Consider the following 25,097-nt stretch of genomic DNA (forward strand, 5'->3'; position numbering starts at 1 on the left):
CACCTGACAGTCCTTCACTTTCCCCATAGGGATAAAAGGTGGAGCACAAGGAGAGCATGGCAGACTGCACGACATGAGCTAACTCATCACGGCAGTTCAAGAGGAGGAGAAAGACGGCACAGACTGAGAGTGTGACAAGAAGGGAAGCAACCTTTGTACTTTTTGATCAAGGCCTGTGAAGCCTCCGCAGAGGGAAGCATAAGTCTGCGAACAATAGCCGGCGTGTTGCAGCAGATGTTTAAGGTATATGAGACTCTCCTCTGCTGATAACCCAGCCGGGGAGAGACGCAGGTCTCTGTGGTACCAACCTTGACTCGAAGGAGAAGAAAGCCAGGCGGTTCATCACAACCGGTGAGTCGAGGGAAGAGCTGATAAGAAACCGTACTGTGTTGAACGATAAATAGCCATCGGCTAATTTGAACTTTTGAAGAAGCATAAAGAAACTATTGATAAAAGAGGGGGGAAGGCAAGAACGGAGGGGCCAGGCAGCAAGTCGGTGCTCACAAAGGAAACTCTGGACCATTACCCGATGGTAGAAACTACCGTAACCAGAAGCCCTTGGGAAGAGGTGAGAAAAGGTCGAAGTGGTCATACAAGGGTCTTGTAAAATCTTCTGTACCGTCGAAAGTCTTTGACTGCCAGATTGTGAAGATAAGGGAAATGAGTCCCGCTTGGTGAAATGAGCGAATGAACAGTGTGTTGAAGTTGGTAAGAGTGAACCCGGCAGAGGGATGCTAACGAAAAAGGGCAAAGTCTAAAAGTCCCATAGTGAAGGGGCGAGGTCTGAACAGTGTGTTGACCGAAGTGAGCCCGACCATGGGGTGTCCATAGTAAACTGTAAAAGTTGGCGAGAGTGATCCCGGCAGAGGGAAGCCGACTAAAAGGGCCAAAGCCCAAAGAACTGTTTAATAAGACTTTAAGACTTGTGAATGCAAGAAGTATTGGAAGACATGGGGAAGTGAATTGTCCCCTTTGTTATTAGTGGCCGAGCCCGTCAGAGGGAGATCCAAGGGTGGGACATTATCACCCAAGGTTCATTGAAAAAGGAACTGTTTAGTCGATTTGTTGAATGCGATTTTGTGAAGGGTTTAGGCCCAGAAGAGGGAGACCCATGGGTGAAGTTATCATCCCAAAGTATACGTGGAACTCAACTTAATGTTTGTTTGTTGTATACATCAGGCCTTGAAAGCAAGAGACTTTTTATTGAAGAGAGACTTGGCAATCGAAGAATCTGATGGCTGATACAGAGCTGTAGGCTCGTGCTGGGAAAGCTCAAGCGTGTGCTGTGCTCAGGAGATCCACTTTGTCCCGTGCTCAAAACCTGGGGAAGGGAGACACCTGGCAATCACATCCTAACTTATTATTTGTGAACTTCTTTATTTATTGAAACCCTTTCCCACACTCTTTCTGTAATTAGTGGTAGGGATTTGGCAATAGTTTTTTATTTTAGTACAGGCCCTTGAATTTGACACGACGCCACTAGGACTGCCTTACTTTTCATTTGATGGTCGGCGCTTGCTCCCATCTTAGATTTAGGTTTAGTTTAGGCATTTTCCACCCTGCATTTATAGTTCAATAAACACCCTTGAACTGTGATCACTTTTGTCTGTCTTTACTGTTACCACCATGAGTTCCTTAAAGAGGCCATGAAGGCGGAAATTAGGGGGGAACTCTTAGCCCATGGGGCAGTCTACCATAAACGCTGCTTGGAGACTAAAGCCCGGTTGGAGAGGGAGGTAGCTGAGGCAGAAAGTAGGCACAAAAAAGGTTGGTCTCCTAAGGCACATTAATCCCTCCAGGTATCCCGCAATAGATTGGAGGCGCACTATGCAGAGGACACGGCACAGGCCCTCATCAGAACAAGACAGGGGTACAATGCCGAGGGTAATCGGGCCAATACATTCCTGGTTAGAAAGCTGACAAAAACACAACAATGGACCACCACAATAATAATAGTGGGCACGCGAGACACACAGGGATTAATTCACTTTTTCGGAAGAAGCTAAACTACAGCTAGCGGAATCTCATTTTATAGATGCTATGTCGGTCACTCCCCGAATTATTGCGGATCAGAGGCAGTATATAGAAGGGGCTGCTCTGCCGCTCCTCCCCGAAGCAAACAGAGACTTCCTGGACTTACCAATTACGGCAAAGGAAGTGGATTCTGTAATCAAATCCCTGAAGACTAGAGCCCCGGACCCAACATTCACGTAGATTCTATCAACTCTATCGGGTACAGATTCTAACTCCTCTAACCAACCTCTTCAACTCCTTCTGGCAGGCAGGATGCACTACATCATCCATGGAGGAATCCTCCACAATTCTTTTGTTAAAACCTGGAAAGAGCCCCAGAGACTGTGCCTCCTATAGGCCAATCTTGTTACTGAATATTGACGCTAATATTTACTCCAAGATCCTGGCCATTCAGTTAGAACATTACTAATTATAAGTTTAAGAAACAAGCATTGTCCAAGCCAAGAGTTGGTCAAACACTGTTTAAAGCCAAGAGAGACTAACAGCACGGCAAACAGTTAAGCTACTCTGAATGGCAGTAAGCAAAGAGGTGAATGCAAGGCTATAAAAAGGTGAAGCTTGTTGATGGTGATTATTCCCTAAAGGTTGGTGCAACTCGCATAAAGCCATAACGAAGGGCGATAGAAGTACATCCTTAAGGGCATTTGGTTATTAGTGTGACAGAAAGACAAGAGGCAAAGCGGCTACCCTTCTGAAAGGTGAATGTTCAGAGGAAGAGTGCTTTGCCTGCCTGAAAGTGTTAAGGATACCTGATGTGAATGTTGTATTTTCGGGGAAGCTGCACCAGCTTGCAGAGTGTTTAAGCTGTGATAAAACCTTTGGTTGTCAGTAGATTTAAAACTACAGAAGCCTAGTTGAATGTGAACATTGTGGGGCAGGCAAGTAGACCTGCATAGTGAATTCTTACAGAAGTAAGCCTGGTATGAGAGTTACCCAGGTGGAAGCAGTGGGGCTGTGAAGTCATCCTGACAAAGATATAAACTGTGATTCATAAAGCTATGAAGAGACTTGAGAAGTGCTACCACAACGCTGTTTCTTTTACCTTTCCAGAAGTGGTGCTTCTTTGAATCTGACAAGGAACTGTATTTCTTCTTTGACATTTATAAGTCGTGGCAGAGCATCGTGACCCAGAATGTCATTGGTGCCATTTAATGAAATGGAAATTATAACTCAAAGAGGAAGAAGAAATCTTTCTGTTGGTTGAACATTGTTCAAACTGAACTTTCTTTTGACAAAGTGAAGGAGTCAAGAATTAAGTTGGAATTTTGTTGTAAATCCGGATTTTCTTGTTTCTTTATCTTGAACATTGGGGAAACATGGGAAGGGGAGCTCACCCAAGCTACAAAGAGTGTGAACATATGAGAAATGGCATTGTTGATGTTTGTTGTGAATTTCCATATATTTTCTTGTGTATTTTATGCTTAAGTGTGAGGGCCAGATATCCTTTGTTAGAATATTTCCTTTAGTTTTTGATAGGCAGGAAAATGCTCGTCAGTGTAGGTATAGTGAGGTGTTTGATTAAACGTATAATTTAATAAAAAGGGCACATTTTGAAAAATCATCCAAAAGTTGTCCGCCTTACAGTTTTGACCCCTCACAGCTCTCACCAAAGCGCACCTAGCTGAATGTATATATACATATTTGTATTGAATGGTTTCGTTTTTTCCTTACCTGTGGTCTTTCATTGACCCGTCACCTTCTCACACCCTCTTTAAGTCTAAACCTTGCTATTCAGTCACACTACACAGATAGAGCTTGACTAGACTTTAGTGTTCGTTCATGTTCATATGAATAGGGTGGCCTCTCAGAATCTGTACACAGGGCTGATTCTGAATATCCATCTTAACAGTACCTTATCAGTGACTGAAAATTGAAGGTGAAGGGAAAGCTGCACTTGAGCTGTGGAACCTTACAAATCATATTTATGGGTTAATGGAAGCCATTTTACTCCCCGCGTTGGCCTCGAAAATGCAGAAAGTCGAATGTGTTCTGCCACTGAAGAACATGGGGTACTAGTACTTTTTATTTGGCCAAACTACTTAGGCTGTGTGATTAGTACATGTATGAAGTAAGTTGCATTGGTGGTGACTGTACAACAGAAGAAGCATTCAAGATTATGTAAGAAGGTGCAATGGTGATCCTGGTGTAGAGTTCTAAAGAGCCTGGGGTGTGAGGGATCATGTGAGGGAGTGGCAAACCATCTGTGAAGTGGCTAAGGGGGAGCCATGAGGGATCTTGTGGGGTTGGGGGGAGTTGCAATTCCTATGTGGCATGGACATGTGGTATGTGGAGAGAAGTTTGTTCCATGTGTTTTGATGATGAGGTAAGTTGGTATGGCTCATGAGGAATACGGTGCGCCCACTGTTGGTATTTTGGTAGTTTTCTATGAAGCAAGAAGTAGAACCATGAGTGAAACACTCTCATTTGTGTTATCAGGGACATGTCAATAAACTCCAACCCCCCTTCTTATGACATTAAGGGAACTGCCAGGTAGTTCTTAGCAGAAGTTACTCATTGATATTACGGTTCATTGTCCAACAATTTCACTGAATTTTAAATATGGCACCAATTGATTATTACTGAGGGAGGTCTGAGAGTCCTCTTATGTGGGAGATGAATGATAGTTTGGGCTTGAAAGTTTAGCCAGTAAAACCGCACACCAGGAATTGGTATTGGGCAGCCGAGTGCAATTTGTCTAACAAGATATTCCTTTTCCTTTTCCTGGTGGGAGTAAACCGAAGGTAAACGGCCAAGTTGAGAGTTTACCAAGGTGATAGGATAGCTTGCAACTAGTTGTAACGGTATTAGGTAATAAAATCACGGCAAGAATGACGCTGGTATAAAAAAATCACGGCAAAAATGCTGTGCTTTGACCCAGTAAAGGTGTTCCCCATTATACCATTTAAGGAGATCAGGAGTTGCGGGGGTTGTCCCCCGCTCCCTTTAAATGGTATAATAGGTCCAGGGGTTGCAGGGGTGTCCCCGACATCCTTTACATGATTGTGGCGCAAAAAACCACTGCATTTTTGCCGCAATAGTTTATATTCACGGCCATTTTTGCCGCGATTTTAAGACATGGAACCGTTGTAACTGACGATTTTCCAGTCTGGCTGGAGTTTGTTCCAACCGCACCACTGTCTTTTACAACAGACAGGTGTCCAGTCAAGTTCTTAAAGGGGTAGGGAGAATTACTGTCGACTTTAATGTCTGTAATATTGAATAAGAAGAAATTTGCCTGTTGTTGGCATAAGGAAAGCCAAATGAGAGCTTTGGTAGAGTAAAGTAAGCAAACAGCAGCTTATGTTTGGACATTTCAATGTGGTTGTCCCATTGTTGTGGGGTTCTTGCATGAGTGGGTGAGGAAACATTTTCTGAACCAAAAAGGATAAGCGTAAGCTTTGTATGAAGTGTCAAGATGGAATCTTTGTCAGGCAGTGTTTTATAGAAGGAAGAATGATGGAAAATTTGGAGAGTGTGAGATTGCTGATGGTGCGTGGTTGAAAGATGTCACCTGAGTGCTCTTGCCAGTCTGGTCACAGAAAGTGAATCTCAGGGTCTGGTTAACTAGTCAGTCGTGGTAACTGTGAGAGGGAAAGTTCTGGAATCCGGTCACTGCCAGATGAGTTGTATGATTTTGTAATATCATGATTTGTTGTTTGTTTGAAGGGGAAGGTTGTGGGAAGTATAATATGATAGGCAAGTGCATGGCAGCGGGAGAATGTATTTGAATAATGATTGTCTGACAGCTCCTTTGTAAGTAGTATGAGGTTTCAACAGAGATCGGCTGGTGCAATGTTGCTGGATGGATGTCCGCTGTTGAGAAAATAAAGGTCCTAATGAACTTATTAAAAGGCTGTGCACAATCCTTTTTTCATCTACATTATGTGTTAATTGGAAGGTGGTCTTGCAAAAGGCCATGCTGGACTCTAATTGTGCCATAGTAAATTAGATTGAGGAAAGGAATTTTCATCAAGAGGGATAGCTGTGAATTTTATCCCCAAATGTTGGTTCGTAAAGTAGTGGGCATACACAGATCTGGCGCAGTATGATCATTATGTCTCTTTTTATATAAAAGGTACGGAGTCCGACGTCACTCTGGTGTCTCTTCTTCCTCGTCTTGGCTCAAGGCTTGGGATCAAGGAAGAGCTGCATGTAGTAAAAGCAGCAACTAAGTAAGTAAATCCCACAGACCAAAATTATTTCATTTCTAACTTCTCAACTCGCCACATGTTCTCGATGTTTTAGGGATGGTCAGGAGATGAGGATAGGCAGTTTAATTTAGTCCATATGCTTCTATCTGACACAGTTCTACACGAAAGATTACCTGCAGGTTTCTTTTCAGTGGCATTGCGACAATCCTTAGATCCATAGACTCACTAATTCGCTTAGAGAGGTCATGATCTGGGTCTATTTATGGTCTTGGAGGTGAAGCAAACTCACTGATGCAGTGTTCTTGAGGGTGCATTATAATGGATTTTCATAATCAGAATTTGTGTTAAGGTGCAGGTACGGAACCTGGGCAGGCTTCTACCCTGAGCTCGCACTCCTTGGTTAGAGGACTGGTCTGGTAGGGCTAATTCCTTTGTGTTCCCTAACAGACTGGCACGTAGCGCCATACCTCAATCTATGATCACTAGTGAGACATTTCAGGGTTTCTCACCCTGCTCTTAGGGTCACAGGTGCCTTTTCTATATGGTACTCCTGTGATGCAACAAGTTACTTAACAATGTGCAGTTGATAATCAGCCCCAATGCATTGTGTTTTATGTTCACCCAAGCAGTGTGTTTAACGATAAGGGGTGTGGCAACAATATGTACATGGACATTCACTTGCTGAGGTTATTATCGACTACCACCCACGGTTCCATTCTTTGAAATGCATGTTAAGCTTGCTAGGTTATCAAAGAACAGGGTTGAGGCAGTGTTGTAAATACTCTGGATTGATAAGCTATGTCAACACACAGACCAGCTGCGGAGCCATGATGGTAGTCTAGGTGGCTTTATTGTACATAGGTACATATTTACATATCTCCAGTTACTTGTAGGGTATTTACAGAGTACATGGGAATCAATGAAGGTAAACATCCAGTGGCACAGGAGACACCCACCGGCCATCCTCATCCATCCAGCTCAGGCCCCCAACTGACATTCATGGAACACTCATACATCACACTCACTCAGCATTCCGCTGAGCTGTCATCATCCATACACCAACATTCTATAGGCATACATTAATGGCTAGTGAAACAGAACAGGACCAACTCCCAACATAACATCTCCCATCCTACAAGCAGTCAGGCAGGATGGCATCAAGGCACGTTGTGAAGCTGGCCAGTCGTTAGATAAGCAAATAACATACCAATGATCCTGCTTCCCATTTTGCAAATAATGCATTTGTAAATAGTAAGAAACAGTTTTTTGCAAACACTCTGCGCACAAACATGTAAATAAAACCCTGTTGGTATATTGATTTTAATCAGCACTGTGGTAGCCTGACACGTGTTTCGAGCACTTGCTCTTCAACTGAGGCTACAAGTATGTGTACGTACAAGGTAATGCAGTACAGGTAATATCAACAAAAAATATGTAAGAGACCCAAACAACAAGGCAAAAAACAATTGGATGGTCAACATTCCAATGTTAAGAAAGACATTCATGGCACAATTTGTTAACCAAGTTGTAACATTTGAAGCGCGAGGTGCCAAGGAAAAGCATTTTTGATCGTTAAAGAGGGGGGAAAAATTCATAATTCATGGTAAACATAAGTACAATTGGGTCAATACCGGACGTGTATCGGACAAACACAAAGATGTGGGAGAAAGAAAAAGATGAAGTAAGATTACATTAGATTTTATGATCAAGATTGGCCATGCAATTAGATTTAGTTATAGAACAACTATATTCGTGTACCTGCAATGAAGTTTTCTTAGGTATGAACACTAGAAGGAAAATTGCAAGGGACAATTTATTTGTCAATAACTTATTTTATAAGTTCTAATAACTGAGATCACCGTATAAGATAGCTTGGCTATGCACTTACCCATGAATATGGTAAGCAGATGTAGTAAGAGTATTGTGGGCTCCACTGAAAATTAAAGCCATGTGACGTATTAATAACATACCAATTATATAAAGGGCGATTAAGATTTTAAAGGACATAATTTTTGCCTGCGTACCTGTCTTTTGCAGTTGCAACAACAAATTAACAAAGCGTTTCCACGTTGGTGCTGAAGAAGCAGATAGAAGTGCAGGGACGATCGTGCATAGCCAGCCCAGCAATTAAGGGGGAAAAAAAGAGAAAGGACAGATAATCCAATTAGTTGAACCTGCAAGTCTAGCCTGGCGATTACAACGCGCGTAGACCCTCCGAGCTGTAGGGGTCTACGCGCAAGTCCTATGCTTACCAGCGTCTCCGCTGCAATTGGGAACAGGAGCCAGCCGTGCGCGGCTCCTGCTGCCGGTAATATGCACAGGACCGATGCTCGTAAGCGTACGCGGCCGTGCGTATGTCTAATTAGGGCCACCATCTTGAGTGTGTGCGGAGTAAAAACCAGGCAACGTCCTATGAGGCTGGCAAGGAAGAATAGAGGTGCCAATTTGAGGGTTGCCAGCCCTGCTGGACACAGTTGTGAGTGAGACTGAATTTGAGTCCATCCCAGTGTTATATTGACTTTAATTATCGAGTAGAAGCATTTTTATTTATTTTTATTTTTATTATTTGGTGGGGAGAAGGCAAGGGTCTGCCTTCAGTGCCGCGCATATGGCTGGCATGTCTGATAAGGACCCACGTAGTATTTATGGCTAGAGAGTACGAGAATGAAAAATAATGAGGGTTAAAAGAAAGAAAAACGGCATGGTGGCGCTGGGAGATACGGAATATAATCATGTGCTCGGTGGCCAGAAGAATATATGGGCACGTTGAAGGTCGCCCGGGAGTTTTGTAGGAGTCAAGGAGTGAACCAATAGTGGGAGAAGGGAGCAAGTTGGCCCCCAAGTTTTGGCTCTCATATGTTGCACCCCATGTGGGCAGGTGGACATTAAGAATGCTAGTCAAAGAATAGGGGGAAACTAATTGTATGGCAAATGTTGAGTCAATTAGAATGGTGTAAAACGCTGAAGGAAGGTAGGATGCATCTGTTGACAGTAATTGCACATTGCTCATAAAAATACAGATAATTCATGGTCTGTATTGTGGCCTTGTGTGACAGTGCGGTATTGGCAGATGAGGCAAGCTTCTAGTTGCCTCAATTTGAGAACTAAATTCCCACCACGTTGTGGTAGAGTCACCTTGGCCATCCCAGCAAATTTAATTTGTGCTTTGTTGTACATCTGGTGAACTTGTTGCCAATGTACTGATAATGGATATTTAGAATCTACCTGGGAAATTGTTATGACTTGATGGTCGTGAAGATTATGGGGCCTCTGTCCACAAGTTCCGCTCAGAAAGATACAAATAACTTTCTGAGCAATCCTTGAGGCCACATGTTTTTGAGTGCCGAAGAACGCCAGGAACCAGGAACACCGGTGACCCCTCGACCGCTGTAAAGTAAGCAATGGGTCAGAACAATGGCAAACAGTATACTGAATAACAAGGTAAGAAGTATCAAGGGGTTTACCAAGGGTCTGGGGACATGAAGAACAAGATGAAAAAATGAAGGTGTTCCGTGGGGCTGCAGAGTGTTGCAAGCAGCAGTGGATAGGCGTAGATGGTTGTAGAAATAGGCACTGCAAGACCTGTATGGAAAGGGTACTCTAGCAGATAACAGAAGAGGAAATCCAAAAACAGTCTGTTAAGAGTTCCACGGTCAAAAAGCCAGCCAAGTTCGTCTTAATCAGGGGGTAATCCAAAGGAGTCCAAAAATACAGTTCCAAGGTCCTGAAACAGCAGAGCAAAACAGTATCCAAGGGCTTGACAGGGGATTCCAAGAAGAACAGTCCGTAGTCCAGGTTCAAGATGAGGAGACAGGAAGACGCCGAACAGTGCCTGGTTGGGTCAGCTGTGAAGCACTGAATGAGCGTTCCCTCTCCGGTTATAAAGGGGCCTAGGAGTGTCACATGACCCATCACGTGACTGATGATGTAGCACGTTTCCTTGTCACATGACCCAAGTTTTCAAAACGCTGCCGGGTCTTCCTGCGGACGGGACGAAAAAGCCGGCGTCTCCGTCGACTGTCTCTAAGACGCCAGGGCAACTGCCAACGTTGCAATGGATGAATATGACCATAGCGCGTTAGATGTCCTCGTGTGCGCCTCTTCCGTGCTGCTTGAGGGAGTGAGGGCATGGAAGGCAGATCAGGACCTAAGATGGAGTGCTTAGTGACTGCACGGGTGTTGGTGTGCCTAAGGTGACCAGTGGATGGTGTAACAGAGCCCCCCCCCAAAGGCCCACGACCCCATGGGCAAGCAGGGAAATCTCGATGAAACTGAGCCACCAAACGAGGGGCATGCACATCCTGGGCAGGAACCCAAGAGCACTCCTCAGGACCGTAACCCAGCCAATCCACGAGATACTGGAGCTGCCCCCTGAAGAAATGAGAGCCCAGAATACCCCGAACCTCATAAACATCAGGGTCATCCAATGACACGGGGGCAGGGCGAGAGACCAGGCGTGTAGGACCAGGGCATGGTTTCAGGAGGGAAGTATGAAAAACTGGATGGACTAAAGAAGGGATAGGCGATAAGCCACAGGACTCAGGACGCCAGAGAACCGAAAAGGACCAACAAATTTGGGAAGCAATTTGCGACAGCCAGGCAAGTGTAGATAACGGGACGACAGCCAAACTCGATCCCCCACACAATAAACAGGAGCAGCAACCCCTTTTTTTATCGGCTGAAGCTTTCATGGCCAACTGAGTTTCCTGCAGATGGGCAACAGTCTGGGCATGAACCATGGCCACGTCGCGAACACAAGATAAGGCAGCAGGAGCACAAGAGGATGCATAATCGGGAATGGGCAATGTACGGGTGTTGGCCATAAAGACAGTAGAACGGAGAAAAGCCAGTAGAAGAGTGCAAGGAGTTGTTATGGGCGAATTCAGCGAGATGTAGCAGGTGTACCCATGATTTCTGATGTTGTAGTGAAAGACAACGTAAATATTGTTCCATGGCCTGATTTACCCTTTCTGTTTGGCCGTCAGTTTCCGGATGGTAAGCAGAGGAAAATTGTGCATCAATACCCAATAATTTAGTGAGCGCACGCCAGAAACAGGATGTGAATTGTGAACCTCTGTCAGAAACCAAGACCGTGGGGAGCCCAAATAAACAAAAAATGGACTTGAAAAACAGATTTGCCAATGTAGGTGCAGAGGGTATACCAGAACAAGGAATAAAGCGAGCCATCTTAGTGTAGGCATCTACTTCAACCCATACTGTATCATAACCCTGTGAACGAGATAGATCAGTAACAAAATCCATTGTAAGGGTATGGCAGGGTCTGGGGGGAATCGGCAAGGGCTGTAAAAGACCCAAAGGGCGGCCTCTACGGGATTTACACTGGGCACACACTGAGCAGGTGTTGACATAATTCTCAACGTCATGCCGCATCGAAGGCCACCAGCACCAGCGTTTAAGTAGATCCAGAGTACGCTGTTGTCCTCGGTGGCCATGGATGGCAGCATCATGAGACCATTCCATAGCTAGATTTCGTGTGTCACCAGAGGGTAGGAACAACCTGTTGTGGACAAAAGGTAGATCATGATAAACGGGATCCCATTCTGCTAACTGTTGTGGATGTTGGGAAACCCATAAGCGTATGGCTGACAACAGGGAAGGTGAAGGAGTACATAGACAAACTACATGCCCGTGGTCAAGCACCGTTTCTGGGAAGACTGGAAGTGACACCCCTACAGGAGAGCGGGATAGAGCATCTGCTTTACCATGAGACAGACCAGGACGATGTTTCACAACAAAGTCATAGGCTGCGAAGAATAAGTGCCAACACACCTGACGACTGTTGACGCACTTGAGAGATGCGAGGTCCTGCAAATTCCTATGATCAGTAAAAACTGTGACTTGGTGTTTGGCCCCCATCAAATGGTGTCTCCATACCTGAAATGCATCTTTAATCGCCAGGAGCTCCTTTTCGGTAACTGTATAATGGGACTCAGTAGATGTAAACTTGCGTGAATGATAAGCTACAGGGTGTAATTGACCAGAGGTTGGGCAAGGTTGTGACAATACCGCTCCCAATGCAAAGGATGATGCTTCTGCCTCGACAACGAATGGCAACTCCGGATCCGGGTGTTGTAGGATCGGAGCTGAGGTAAACGCACATTTCAAAGAGTCGAAAGCGGCTTGATGTTCGGGTGTCCAGGTAAATGGGACACGTGGACTGGTCAATTTAGTTAATGGTGCCACTATAGTAGAAAAACCAGGGATGAAGCGTCTATACAAATTAGCAAAGCCCAGGAAAGACTGTAAAGACTTCAAGTTTACCGGGACAGGCCATTCCAAAACGGCTCGTACTTTAGACTGATTCATAGTCAACCCACCTGGTGAAATGTGAAAACCAAGAAATTCTACTTCTTTGGTATGAAACTGGCACTTCTCAGGTTTGGCAAATAGCGCATTCTTGCGCAAACGGGATAGGACTTCTTGGACGTGAAGAATGAGTTCATCTAAAGAGGAGGAAAAGATCAGAATGTCGTCCAAATAGACCACCACATAATTGTCCAGAATGTCCCCAAAGAACTCATTCATAAACCGCTGGAAGGTGGCAGGGGCGGTGCACAAACCAAAGGGCATTACTAGGTATTCAAATAAACCCTGTCTGGTGCAAAACGCCGTCTTCCACTCATCCCCTTTGCGGACACGTATCAAATTGTATGCTCCTCGAAGATATAATTTGGTGTAGATAGAAGCGTGTGTTAGTCTATCCAAGAGTGTAGAGATGAGAGGTATGGGGTATCTATCTTTGATAGTGAAGGCATTCAAACGTCTGTAGTCTACACAGGGGCGAAGATCCCCCTCTTTCTTTGGAACGAAGAAGATAGGGCATGCAGCAGACGAGGAAGAGGGCCGAATGTGGCCTAAACGTAATGCCTCCTGCAAGTATTCTTTCAAGGCTTTATCCTCTACTGGTGATGAGGAATAGATTCGGCCCTTGGGGATCTGAGCATCAGGGATCAGATCTATAGGGCAATTGTAGGGTCTGTGTGGAGGTAAACTCTCTGCTGTGCCCTTGTCGAAGACTGACAAAAACTTGTGATAAACTGGAGGTATGTTGGAAAAGACAGCACCAACCATGTGTGAAGTGGAAGAGTGATGTTCATCAGTCTCGGACAGGGTCAGATGTGCTACTGCACCCAACGCTGCAGCAGGTGTATTAATTACCTCCTCTCTCTCGATGAGACAAAAATGTTGACAGATTTCGGATTCAAAACAGACCTGGCCTGTACCCCAATTGATTAAGGGATTATGTTTTTTTAACCAAGGGATGCCGAGAATGATACCAAACTGAGGGGTGGTTATGAGGTCAAAGGCAAATGTTTCCCTATGTGTTCCCTGAATGACTACTTCCATTCGAGCAGTCTGTTGTCGAATAGGTCCAGAAGCAAGGGAAGTCCCATCCACAGCCTGTACAGGCTCAGGAAACTCCTTGGTAACTAGTGGAAGGTTCAAGGCATAGGCCATTTGTATGTCGATAAAGCAGCCAGTGGCCCCGGAATCAATGATAATCTGAACGGGGTGCATTGTGTCAGGAGTAGGCTTTAATAAGGCGTGGACTCTGACTGGTCTAATAGGCCCAAATGCTGGAGGAGAATAAGAGGGGGACTGTGGAGAACTCGTCCTGGCCCCCATATTCAGGGACGAGCAGTCGGAAAACCCGGATTCTTTTGCTTTGGACGGCGTGGACAAGTCTTGACATAATGTCCATTAAGTCCACAATAAAAGCAAGCATTGTCGGTTCTCTGCCTTTCTCATTCCGTCATAGTTATAGGACTACGTATTCCACCCACTTGCATGGGTTCACTGGCTACATCAGGAGAGACCGACAACTGTGTACCTGAGAATCTGACTTCTGCCTTGCGCTCGGTGCGTCGAGCGTCTAACTGGAGTGTTAGATCAACCAGATCAGAGTACTGAGTTGGGAGCGACGGCACCACTGACAAAGCGTCCTTAATGGAGCCACTTAGACCTCTGTAAAAAACTACAGCCTTCTTGTTTTCGGGCCAGGATGTTTCTGCCGCTAACTGATTGAATCGGGTTATGTATTCTATAAGGGTGCTTTTCCCCTGAGTGAGATCTAGTAATTCCAAATCTCTGGATTGAGCTTTGTGTCTAGTGTCAAAAAACTTAGAAATTTCAGTCACTAGTAGATCAAAGTCATAAAGGGCTGGATGATTGTTTTCAAGTAATGGGTTGGCCCATGTGGCGGCGACACCCGACAAATAGGAAAGCAGAAACGCAGCCTTGGCAGGTGCATCAGGGAATGATGTCCTTTTAAAATCTTAATCGCCCTTTATATAATTGGTATGCTATTAATACGTCACATGGCTTTAATTTTCAGTGGAGCCCACGATACTCTTACTGCATGTGCTTACCATATTCATGGGTAAGTGCATAGCCAAGCTATTTTATATGGTGATCTTGGTTATTAGAATGTATAATAAATTATTGACAAATAAATTGTCCCTTGCAATTTTCCTTCTAGTGTTCATACCTAAGAAAACTTCGTTGCAGGTACACGAATATAGTTGTTCTATAACTAAATCTAATTGTATGGCCAATCTTGATCATAAAATCTAATGTAATCTTGCTTTATCTTTTTCATTCTCCCACATCTTTGTGTTTGTCCGATACACGTCCGGTATTGACCCAATTGTACTTATGTTTACCATGAATGATTAATTTTTCCCCCCTCTTTAACGCTCAAGAATGCTGTTCCTTGGCACCTCGCACTTTAAATGTTACAACTTGGTTAACAAATTGTGCCATGAGTGTCTTTCTTAACATTGGAATGTTGACCATCCAATTGTTTTTTGCCTTGTTGTTTGGGTCTCTTACATATTTTTTGTTGATATTACCTGTACTGCATTACCTTGTACGTACACATACTTGTAGCCTCAGTTGAAGAGCAAGTGCTCGAAACACGTGTCAGGCTATCACAGTGCTGATTAAAATCAATATACCAACTGGGTTTTATTTACGTGTTTGTGCGCAGAGTGTTTGCAAAAAACTGTTTCTTGCTTTACTTACCTGGCGGAAGACTTGGCAATTTCCGCCACCAGCACTCACCTGCAGCGCTTTTACACACCATATTAAGTTTAATAGGTCCTTGCGCTGAACCTCGCTGTCCCTCCCCCTGCCAATCTCAGTTATTTGTAAATAGTAGTTGTAACTGACATTACTTTAGTAATTTAAGTGTATGGGTTTTTCCATTGATCCAGGGAAAGTTCTGGCCTTGTTCTTCTCTCCACCTGTCACACGACCACGAAAGGCCTGGAAGACTTTTTTGTGATGGCACGGAGACGTAAGAAGCCTGTCTTCACATACTGGTGAGTTGGCAAAAACATTGATGAAAGGAAAATAGGCACATGCAGATTTCAAAGGAAGTAAACATCAGATGACTGTTGTTGCATATACTGATAAAATAGATGAATTACCCAAGTTATAGGGCGGTAGGGTGCATGAAATAGTGGAGTGTGGAAAGAAGACAAACAAAAAGACACAATTGGAGGAAGCAAAGTCAAACGTTACAGGACCTTAAAGCACAACTTGCGGGAGTACATCTTCATAATTGAACTAACAGTGTTCCTCTTTACACAGAATTTTCCAGTTATTTTAATAAGTAAAGCAAGGTTTTACGCAATGTTGGCCCAATCTGAAAATCTCAAAACTCCAGGTTTTGCTCTCCTTAATTGAGAATAATATGGTAAAACTGCACAAAGCCCTTCAACATGTTCGTTTTTTTTGTGTTAAATTATTGTTTAACTTAAGTTTCTGTAAAGATAATAGCAGCAATTGACAGAAAGGTTCTACATTACCAGGTATAGACACATAGGGTCTCATTACGAGTATGCCGGACCAGAAACAATGGTGCCGGTACTCTTACCAACACCACCACACTACGAGTCTGCCTGCCGGGTGCAGTGGCCCCGGTAGGCAAACTTGGCATGGAAGCACCGTTGGCAACAGTGCCGGTACTACCTTCTTCTCACTCCCATAGAGTACTATTCGACTCTATGGGGGAATTACAAAATCCAGCAGGACTTGTAATGTCCCGTGGCACTGGGAAGTCAGGCACCGGATTCGGTGTTACAGGGTTGGCAGCAACCTGCTGGTCGCTCCGGCGGGTTACAGCTAACCTCGTAATGACGCCCATAGTATGCAGATTGGCAGTCATCACTGACAACATCTGCTCACTCCTTGATGGAGTTGGAGTTCTGCAGAAGACACACTTTGCAATTGGACCACCATTGTGCCTGCCCTTTGTCCAATCTGAATGACCATTTTGGAATCGGGCAGCCCCCCTCATTGGCCAACCAGAAAATCGCTCCCACAGGCCTCCCATCGCCAGTCGTCTGCAGCAAAGTGCTGCAGGGACGAGGACAAGTTATATTTGGTCCTGTTAGCACCTGGTGCATCATTGACCCCATTTCTTTTTTATTTTATTAGTGTTTTATAACCCCCTTAATACCTGAGTTCGGTTTGTAAGTGAAGATCTGGGATTCGGACCTCTGTTGCTCTGTGTGGTCTTGCTTCCAAGACCAGCACGGTGCCTCTCTGCTATCCTCCGTTCACACATTATCCCCGCCATCCATGTTCCCATCAATGCAGAACTGCCACGTGAGTCTCATACTGAAATCTGTGCAACTGTTATGAAATTCCAACAATGTATGTACCAACTCTGCCTTGTAAATTGCATTTCTTGGTCTTGCTACACGGTTTATAGTGATATTTTCGAATTTTCGAATGGCAAAGTTTCTAATAAAAATATGTCGAAAAAATGGGGGTGTCCCCCACCCGTTTTTTTTTTACCCCTTAACACCCATTTTAGTTTTAAAAAAAACTTTACCTACCAAAAAATTCATTCATTCATTCATTTTTTGTCATTCGAAACTATAATGACTGGATACCATGCTACACATGATCCTCGGCCTTTAAGTTTTTGCTTTCTTTCTCTCGCTCTCTCGAACTCTCTCTATTGTGCTCTCTCGTGGCGAGAGAAGCATTCTCTCTCTCTTTCGTGTATGCGCTCTCTCACGCCCTCGCTCTGTCTGAGAGGGTGCATGCACGTGAGAGAGAGTGCACTGCAATTCGTCGTGTGCTTGCAGTCTCACTCCCATACCCTTTTGCTCACTCGCATGCTCTTTCGCTCGCTCTCTCTCGCGCCCTCTTATGGCTTCTTCCTCCCCTTTTTCTTCTCTCTGCCACTCTTCCCTAGTCTTTTAATCCCCATCTTGCGCTCCTTTACCAAAGGTCCTAGAAACTGTGGGGAGCATTACGGAGATGACTACATCACCTCTCTCTACCTGGGTGTAGTTACTTTCTTTTGTGATAACATGGCCACACAGTCATCTTGTGTCTTCCAAAGGGGCATGTTGTAAACTTTCATAGAGTGCAGAGTTGGAAGATCCTTGAAAGCAAATGGATGATGCTTTTCAAATGCACATCTTGATGTAGTTGTGTAAAGGAACACAACATGTTCTGGCCGCTCCTCTCTCGCTCACATTTCACCCACTCCAACCTCATCTGCCCTACCCACTTCCCTCCAGCACCTACCTGCTCTACCTCTGCTCCTCATTTTGACCTCACCTTGTGTCTCTGGAATGACCAATCCCAAAAACTCTTTTCTCATAAATCATTTGGATTTCCATCACCAAATGCTTTGTGATGACTATCACGAAACCTGGAATCCTGCCTATAACGCTGCCATCCTAACAGCCTTTCACACCGCTGGTCTGTCTAAAAAGGGTGTTAGTCTATGATCAGCAAGGACACTCCAGTGTCACCCTTTACCCCCTTCCCTGATTTCACTCACTTATCCTTTGAACATATCCCTGTGCAGCTCCTCACACCCACTCCTCTTACTATCCACTTCATTTACTGCCAACCTCAACCTCTTCTCCTCTGATCCTGAACTCTTAAACAAAACACTCCAAGCGGATGTCCCTGCCTCAATGGGTGACCTCAATCTCTCCAAAATGACTAAAACCAGCCCTCCATCTTGACTCCACTATCGCAGACAACTCACTCGTCCGCTTGCATAACCTTCCAACCCACAACCACCACAATTCTTCAGATCTCATATACTCCTGTCTTCCAACCTAGCCTGCTCAGTTCCCACAATGTACCCCTCCTCCTCTGGCGATACTCTCATTCGCTTCACAACCCCCTTCCCCATTTATCAATCTCCAAGTGTAAGTTCAAGCCTCACTCTTTGGTCCCCTACCTCGGCCAAGTCAGCACCTTGCTCCAAGCTCTATTTCCTCCACTTGCTCACTCCATTTCACTCGTCTTTCCCAAATGTAACTCTGCACAGTCCATCCCCTTCTATGATCACTACAGTGCCCTCTTCTTCAGCCAAATTGTCCTATTGAACTAATCTTGTTTCCTTCCTCCGCTCGCAACCTATCCATGACCCTCTAGGCCAGGCTATCCCCCTAGGAATTGCTCCACTTATTCCTCTGATGATGCCCCCTGCTTCTCTACTGAAATCACCAGGTTACAGGACAGCTTGACCACCCTACTATCTCTGCCACTTTATCCCTCATCCTCCACTTAGTCCCATCTCCCCCACACTCTCCTCACTGGATCACCTCAAACCCTCCCCAACCACTGAATTTGTACACATCCTTCACTCTGCCAACCCCTCAGTGGCTCCAATTGACCCCTTTGCGCCACACATTGGAAAGGGACTTGCACATGCCCCCATTCTCACCTCTCCACTGTAAACAAGGTATCTCTGAACTGGTATCTTCCCAAACTGTTACAAAAACAGCCTCAGTCATATCTCTCCTACAGAAACCAACTGCTGCCCCCCCATTATTATACAGAGCGTTGGGTCAATTTCCCTACCTCTCCAATAATCCTTGAGCAGGCTACCTTCAACTGCAGAAACTTTGCTCATCCACATTCCCAATTCTCTTGCCACTGCCCACTACTTTCACCTCCCCCTCATTGTCACCCTTCTAGACTTCTCAGCTGCCTTTGAAATTGTGGTTCATCCACCCTTTCTTCAAACATTTTCCTTCGTCTTCAAGGTCATCATACTCAACTGGGTGTCTTCTTATTTCTCTGACCGCTCATCCATTTCATAGCACTCCAGCAAGTCTTCCAAGACCCTTCCCGTGGGTGTTTCACAAGAATCCACCTTGGGCCCATTATTTTTACACCCCCTCCTACAGTAAAACTAATTTCCTCATTTGTCTTTTTCCATCACTTCTTATAAAACGTTACTCAGATAGTCTTCTCCTGCTTCACCCCTACAGTCTCTGAATGCATAACCAACTGCCTAATCATCATTTGCCACTGGATAGCTCTTCACTGCCTCTTGCCAGCCTCTTCAAATATGGAAGTCCTTTTTGCCCCTCCGCCAACACAAAACCCTCTCTATCCACTCTCCCATCTCTTCCGCCCCGGACCACCTCTACCCCTCATTTGGAGTTTGCTGCCTTGGAGTTCTCTTTGACTGTGTCCTGAAACTCTACGGGTTCATCATGTCCACTTCCACTCAGTCACGCCCGGCCAACACATTATGCACCATTCAAATATAACCATTCTCTCTACATTTGTGCTCAGCAAACTGGATTTATGCATGAGTCTACTTCTTGGTATACTCCTCTACTATACCATTAACAAAATATTAAACTTTGCGACATGCACCCTCTACCCAGATCTATGCCACCTATACCTACCATCATTACGTTGTAGAAAGATCCATTATTAATCATTCTCTTTTTAAATTCCTGCTACTCCATAAATCAATTCATGTTCTTGTTCCCGCTACCTCGCTAAATAGATCTCGCTGTACTCCTCTCTTGAACTGTCCGCGTCTCTTCACAATCCACAGTGCTCAAGCCTTCTCAAGAGGGGATAAGACGCCCTCTCAGCCGGGGGTGGGAGGCAAGCAAGGGAGCAATCCAGAGCCAGTCCTACCCGTTAGGAGGATCGTGGCAGTCGAGAAAGCTCCAATTCCTGCCCTTCCTCCTTGTGCCAGCCTGTACTTGAGCAGTACTACTGTGTCTCACATACTGTGCCTCACACCATACCTCCAAGCCACAATGCTTGCCAGACTGCAGGGGTGTTGCTAGCTCTGAAAAGGATTGGGGGCTAGGCTAATGTTGGGACTGTCGGGACTAGGGGCTAGCTAGTCTTTTGATTGTATCCCTTGAGCTTCTATCCGGGGCTACAACCAAAAGACCCGGGGCTACAGCCCCCTTAGCCACCCCCTAGCAACGCCTCTGTGCCAGAGTCTTTTTGTTTCTACTAGAGACTACCATCAAGATTTTAGAAACAACTGGCAGAGAGAGAAAAGTCCTTCTGGAGCGCCACAACCAGCCGTTGTGTAGAGATCAAAAGCTGTTCACCCAGAAACCACCCTCCCGCGTCCCTCTCTCCACTACCGGAGGCAGAGAACCAGCAGAGAGAGATGGACAGGAGAGAAGCTGCATCGCATTTCCTGGAACAGGCGCCAAACATCCGCATTCAGACCACCATGGACTATATAACGGGGCACAGCCCCCCTTTCAAGATGTACTTACCGAAGTGGAACCCGGAGTAAGGGCCCATAACATGAATTGGGACATTTGCTTCTCCACGCCGCCATCACCATTACACAGCTGACCCGCACAGAGAGAAGAGGCTGGACTTAAACCACTCTTTAAAATCTCTTATATTTGCAACACCTTCCTGGAGGAGAAATTGAGGCCAGATTGGAACCGGCAAGTGACCCAATGGTAGGAAGAGGTTGAGCATAAAGAGAGCAACAAATGGGGAAACCGGAAGCAGGAAGGTGTGGTTGTTTGGGTGACGTCAGAGGAGGTAGAGGTGGCAGATTAAGGGACCAGCAGGCGGAAGGAAGGAGCAGGAGAGTGTGGAGGCGACTTCTAGAGAAGGTGAGGTATTGGTTACTGAGGGCCTCATTACACGGATGGCGGAGAACCATGGCGCTATTAGCGCCATGGTTCATGCCGGTAAAATACCGGCACCGCCTTGGCGGAAAGGGGAATTACCGCCCCATTCCAAGGTTGGCGGGGCGGTAATTCCCCCTTCCACCATTGCCCTTCCCCATTCCCATTTTTGCCCCATAGGGCTCAATGGGAATGGGGAAGGCGCTAATTACGGTACCGCAAATTGCGGTACCGTAATTAGCTCCCTGGGTCCCTTTGCGGGTTGGTTTTTAACGCCTGCAAAAAGCAGGCGTTAAATCCCCCAACCCGCAAAGGGACCTCGTAGTAAGGCGGTAAGGATTTACCGGTACCGGTATTTTACCGGTACCGGTAAATCCTTACCGCCATCCGTGTAATGAGGCCCTGAGTGTAAGTGGTACTGCGTTTTGAGTGCACTTGAAAAGAGTGGCCGGTGTAGAGTGAGGTAGTGTAAGGAGTGAATGTGAATTGTTAGGGGAATGAGTGAAAGGAAGGTACTAGAAACATCAGAGGAGCAGAACAGGGACGAGAGTAGAGGCATGTGAACTTGGAGAATAAGTGTAGAAGAAGATAGAGATGGAGAGTAGAACTTGAGCGTGGTAGAAGAAAGATCACATCATGCAGGATGTCTGCAAGGCACAATCCCATACATCTTTAGAACACTAGAGTAGGAAGTCCCAGAGGGAGTCTAGTTAGATAAGGCAATGTGCCTTCTGGTTGACATCACAGTTCATTTAGCCTGTTAGCATACTAAGGTTGAAACGATAGGTACCTGCTAATCAGGGACTAAGGATGCCTGGGTTAGGAAGAAGGGGTTTTAAGACGAGAGATAGTCAGCTATAAAAAATACTTCAACCGTCTCTGAGGCTTGAAGTATTTATTGTGCTATCTGTGTAACTGTCCGCACAGCCAATTGCTCTCTGGAGATCCTTAGCAAGCCAACTTCTCCATCATTCTAGTACAATTTATAAGGCCTGTACGGGTGTAGAAGAGTCTTGATACAGTTCTGATAAAAGTGATTATTAAAAACTTTTATTTATTCCAAAAGAAACACAAAAAAGGCCTATTTACTATGGGGGCTTGCCCTATCTCAACAGAAATACTAAGGGCCTGGTTAGGATGTTTGTCAAATAAACAAATGTCCACCATTCTGTGTCTAAACCTATATCCGTCCCTTACACTTTTATTCTAACTAAAGAAAAGGTGGGTGTCTCCTTAATTCCAGAAGAAGGGCTCTCCTGTTCTGAATGCCAACACCAAAGTACAGTTCTTATGCAAACGAATGTATATAGTTTGATGACAAACTTAAAGATAACCCAGTTCTCCACTCTCCTAGGGTCGGAGGACCTCCTCCTGGGTTCCTGGTTCCACTTACCCACAAAACAAAGTTCCTCTAAATCCTCTGGAGAATTCCTCTTCCCCAGTAGCACACAATAATCCTTTCCAGTCTCTTGTCAGGTTGTGCTCACTAACCTGCCAGACCTCACCGTAGACTTTTACAATGGTACACCAAGTCTGGTTTACTTGCCTGCCAGACTTGTTTCTGACAACTTTCAGTTCCAGAGTTATGCGTGTTGTTGGACTCCAGTCCACTGATTATAATTCTTCCTGTATTGAGGTGGTTCCTCAACCCTTATAGATTGCACTGGTGGGCTTTGCCCATTTTCATCTCGGTCCCAGAACCTCTTGCTTTGTCTTGGCAGGATCCTCGTCCCTTCATTACCTAGTGTCCACTTGGACAGACCCGGTATACCCCCCTGCCAGGTACTGTCTCACCGAGGTGCACTCTCAATGTTTTTATCTGATTGTATGCCACTTTTGTCATTTCCTTGTGCCCCTCAGGGTGGGTTTACCAGCTTCACATGGTTTGTATTATATTGCATATTCTCCTTCTCAACCTCTTGTGCGCTTCGGGGTGTTCTTATTCGGTTTATAAAATTTGTGTCTATTTGTTTGCTTCCTTTTTCATCCCCTTGTATTTTCCAGGGTGCTTTTATAAGGTTTGCAAAGTTTTTATTAAATTGTATGTGATCCCTTTCACCCCCTTAGGCTCTTCAGCGTGTTTTCATGAGGTTTCCCAGGTCCCTCTATGCCCCCCTGAACAGACCCACCCTTTCCCTACCTTTGGGAAGTCTCTTGGTTGTCTCTGGTCTCTTCGGGATGTGGAACAAAGCTTCTCCGTTCCTGTTGCGCTCTGCGTTCCCCATTATTGCTCCTCCGCAGCTCCAGCATCTCTCTCTCGCCTTCGGCTGCCAGTGTCTTTGTTCCTGGTAGGTTTTTGCTGGTCTGGCTTCCTGTGTCTCTGGTCAGGTCTACCTCATTAGGACCTCTCGGGTACCTGGGAATGCCCACATCCTGGCCTCAGTCTTCGGGTTCCTCAGTACGGATACAGCGTCTCTCTCCCTGTACCTCCAGGCCTGGCTTCTCGATGTGGGAATGTGTCAGTCTTCCCTTTTTACCATCATACTTGCCTTTGGGCCACTGCACTGTACGTGGTGGTTCCGCGGTAGGCTTTTGCCTCCTTGCTTCATCGTCCATGTCAGTGATATTTTGCATCAGGCTTGGGTGAGTCTCCCCCTTCTTCATCCCAGTCTTATTAAGGATGTCCTCTGCTAAACCATAACAAATAGTAGTGCAGTAGTAGGGACACCAACGGGGTGAGTGAATACTGTGTTCTCCGAGGGCCATTGTCACCAATCTCAAGAAGGATTTCCGCTGCCATGAGATTTGCTGTGTACCACCCCCAGTGGGACTATCGGGTAGCAGCCTCACCTCCCTGGCTTCCCATAAGACACTCTTCGACCACAAAGAGTTGGTGATACTGCTTAATTTCGTGAAACGGACTCAGCCTTTCACCTGGCTGAGATCCTTCCTCTCCAATAGATCACAGCAATTCCTCTCGCTCAGCCAATCTCTTGACTTTGGAATACCGCAAGAACAATTGCAACCTATGCATGTGCCCACTGCTGAAGATAATATTGACATTCAATCTCAAGTTACAGATGTAGACCGATGACACGCAGCCTGTAGTACAAGCCAATAAAAAAGTGAGAACAGCAGCAAGCTCTCCTTCCCTTTTGCCTAGCTTCTAAGTTGCCTCAGACCGTTCCAGGGTTGGATGAATCCTAGAAAACTTGATTCCATTGGCAATTTTCAGAAATCTTCCTAATGTTTTTATCCAGTCTGAGTTATGGTGCTGATGTGGGTGAGGGGACCCATTAGCGTGCAACCTCAGAATCCTTTTTGATGACATGCCTTCACTGCAGAATTAGAGCACCTCCATAACTCATCTGCATCTCACCCACAACCTTCACACTAAACCTGACTTGACAGGGCCATCAGTCCCTCAAGACTTAACTATGCTAACTCCTTCTATTTTGGCCTGTCGCAATCTTCCATATCTAAAATTCCCACTGTATAAAAACAAAGTACCCAATCTCCTCTTTAACCTGAAACACTTTGTCCACCAATCATAAGCACTTTTGCAACCTCACTGGCTCCCTATCTCTTCCCCAATGAAATTGGCGATCCTTTGGTTACGACATGACCAAGGACAGACAGATCGTGAAACTGTGCCCTCCATCACATCATTCTCCAAACCGCACTTTATTTGCAGTTCTATCCCCCACCTCCCACAGCTATTTAGCCCACCCGCAAGAGAACTAACTCACTTCTATGGTTCCCACAATATGCATTTGTTGATACGTTTGTCTGATTTGGCCTGCCCCACAGACTCCTAATCTTCTTCATTTGCATATTTTATCCAGCTATCTATCATTCCCCTATGCTCTTGCAATTTCTGTAAAATCTCTGGTTAATGAGAGCTTGCAAATGCAGCCAACCACCTCTTTCCAAAAGAACTCAGTGGGTGGCCGGATCTATCTTTACCTGTGGAACAATTAGGGTTGGCCATTTAGGGCATATTTGAGATGCTTCTTAAAGGAAATCATCCAATATCTCAAAATCTGCTAAG

General features: G+C 45.3%; 1 protein-coding gene across 4 annotated transcripts in view; it reads left to right on the forward strand.

The window, feature by feature from the left end:
- Positions 1-25,097, forward strand: part of RPUSD3 (RNA pseudouridine synthase D3) — a 166,849-nt gene that overhangs the window by 71,785 nt on the left and 69,967 nt on the right. For all 4 annotated transcript variants that reach the window (XM_069643363.1, XM_069643361.1, XM_069643364.1 and 1 more), the window contains exons 5-6: positions 6,110-6,206; positions 15,422-15,529. In XM_069643363.1, coding sequence (XP_069499464.1) covers positions 6,110-6,206; positions 15,422-15,529 — 205 coding nt within the window. The remainder of the gene's footprint in view (positions 1-6,109; positions 6,207-15,421; positions 15,530-25,097) is intronic.

The sequence above is a fragment of the Ambystoma mexicanum genome, chromosome 2p (genome assembly GCF_040938575.1).
Source record: "Ambystoma mexicanum isolate Mex_15411 chromosome 2p, UKY_AmexF1_1, whole genome shotgun sequence".
Lineage (NCBI taxonomy): Eukaryota > Metazoa > Chordata > Amphibia > Caudata > Ambystomatidae > Ambystoma > Ambystoma mexicanum.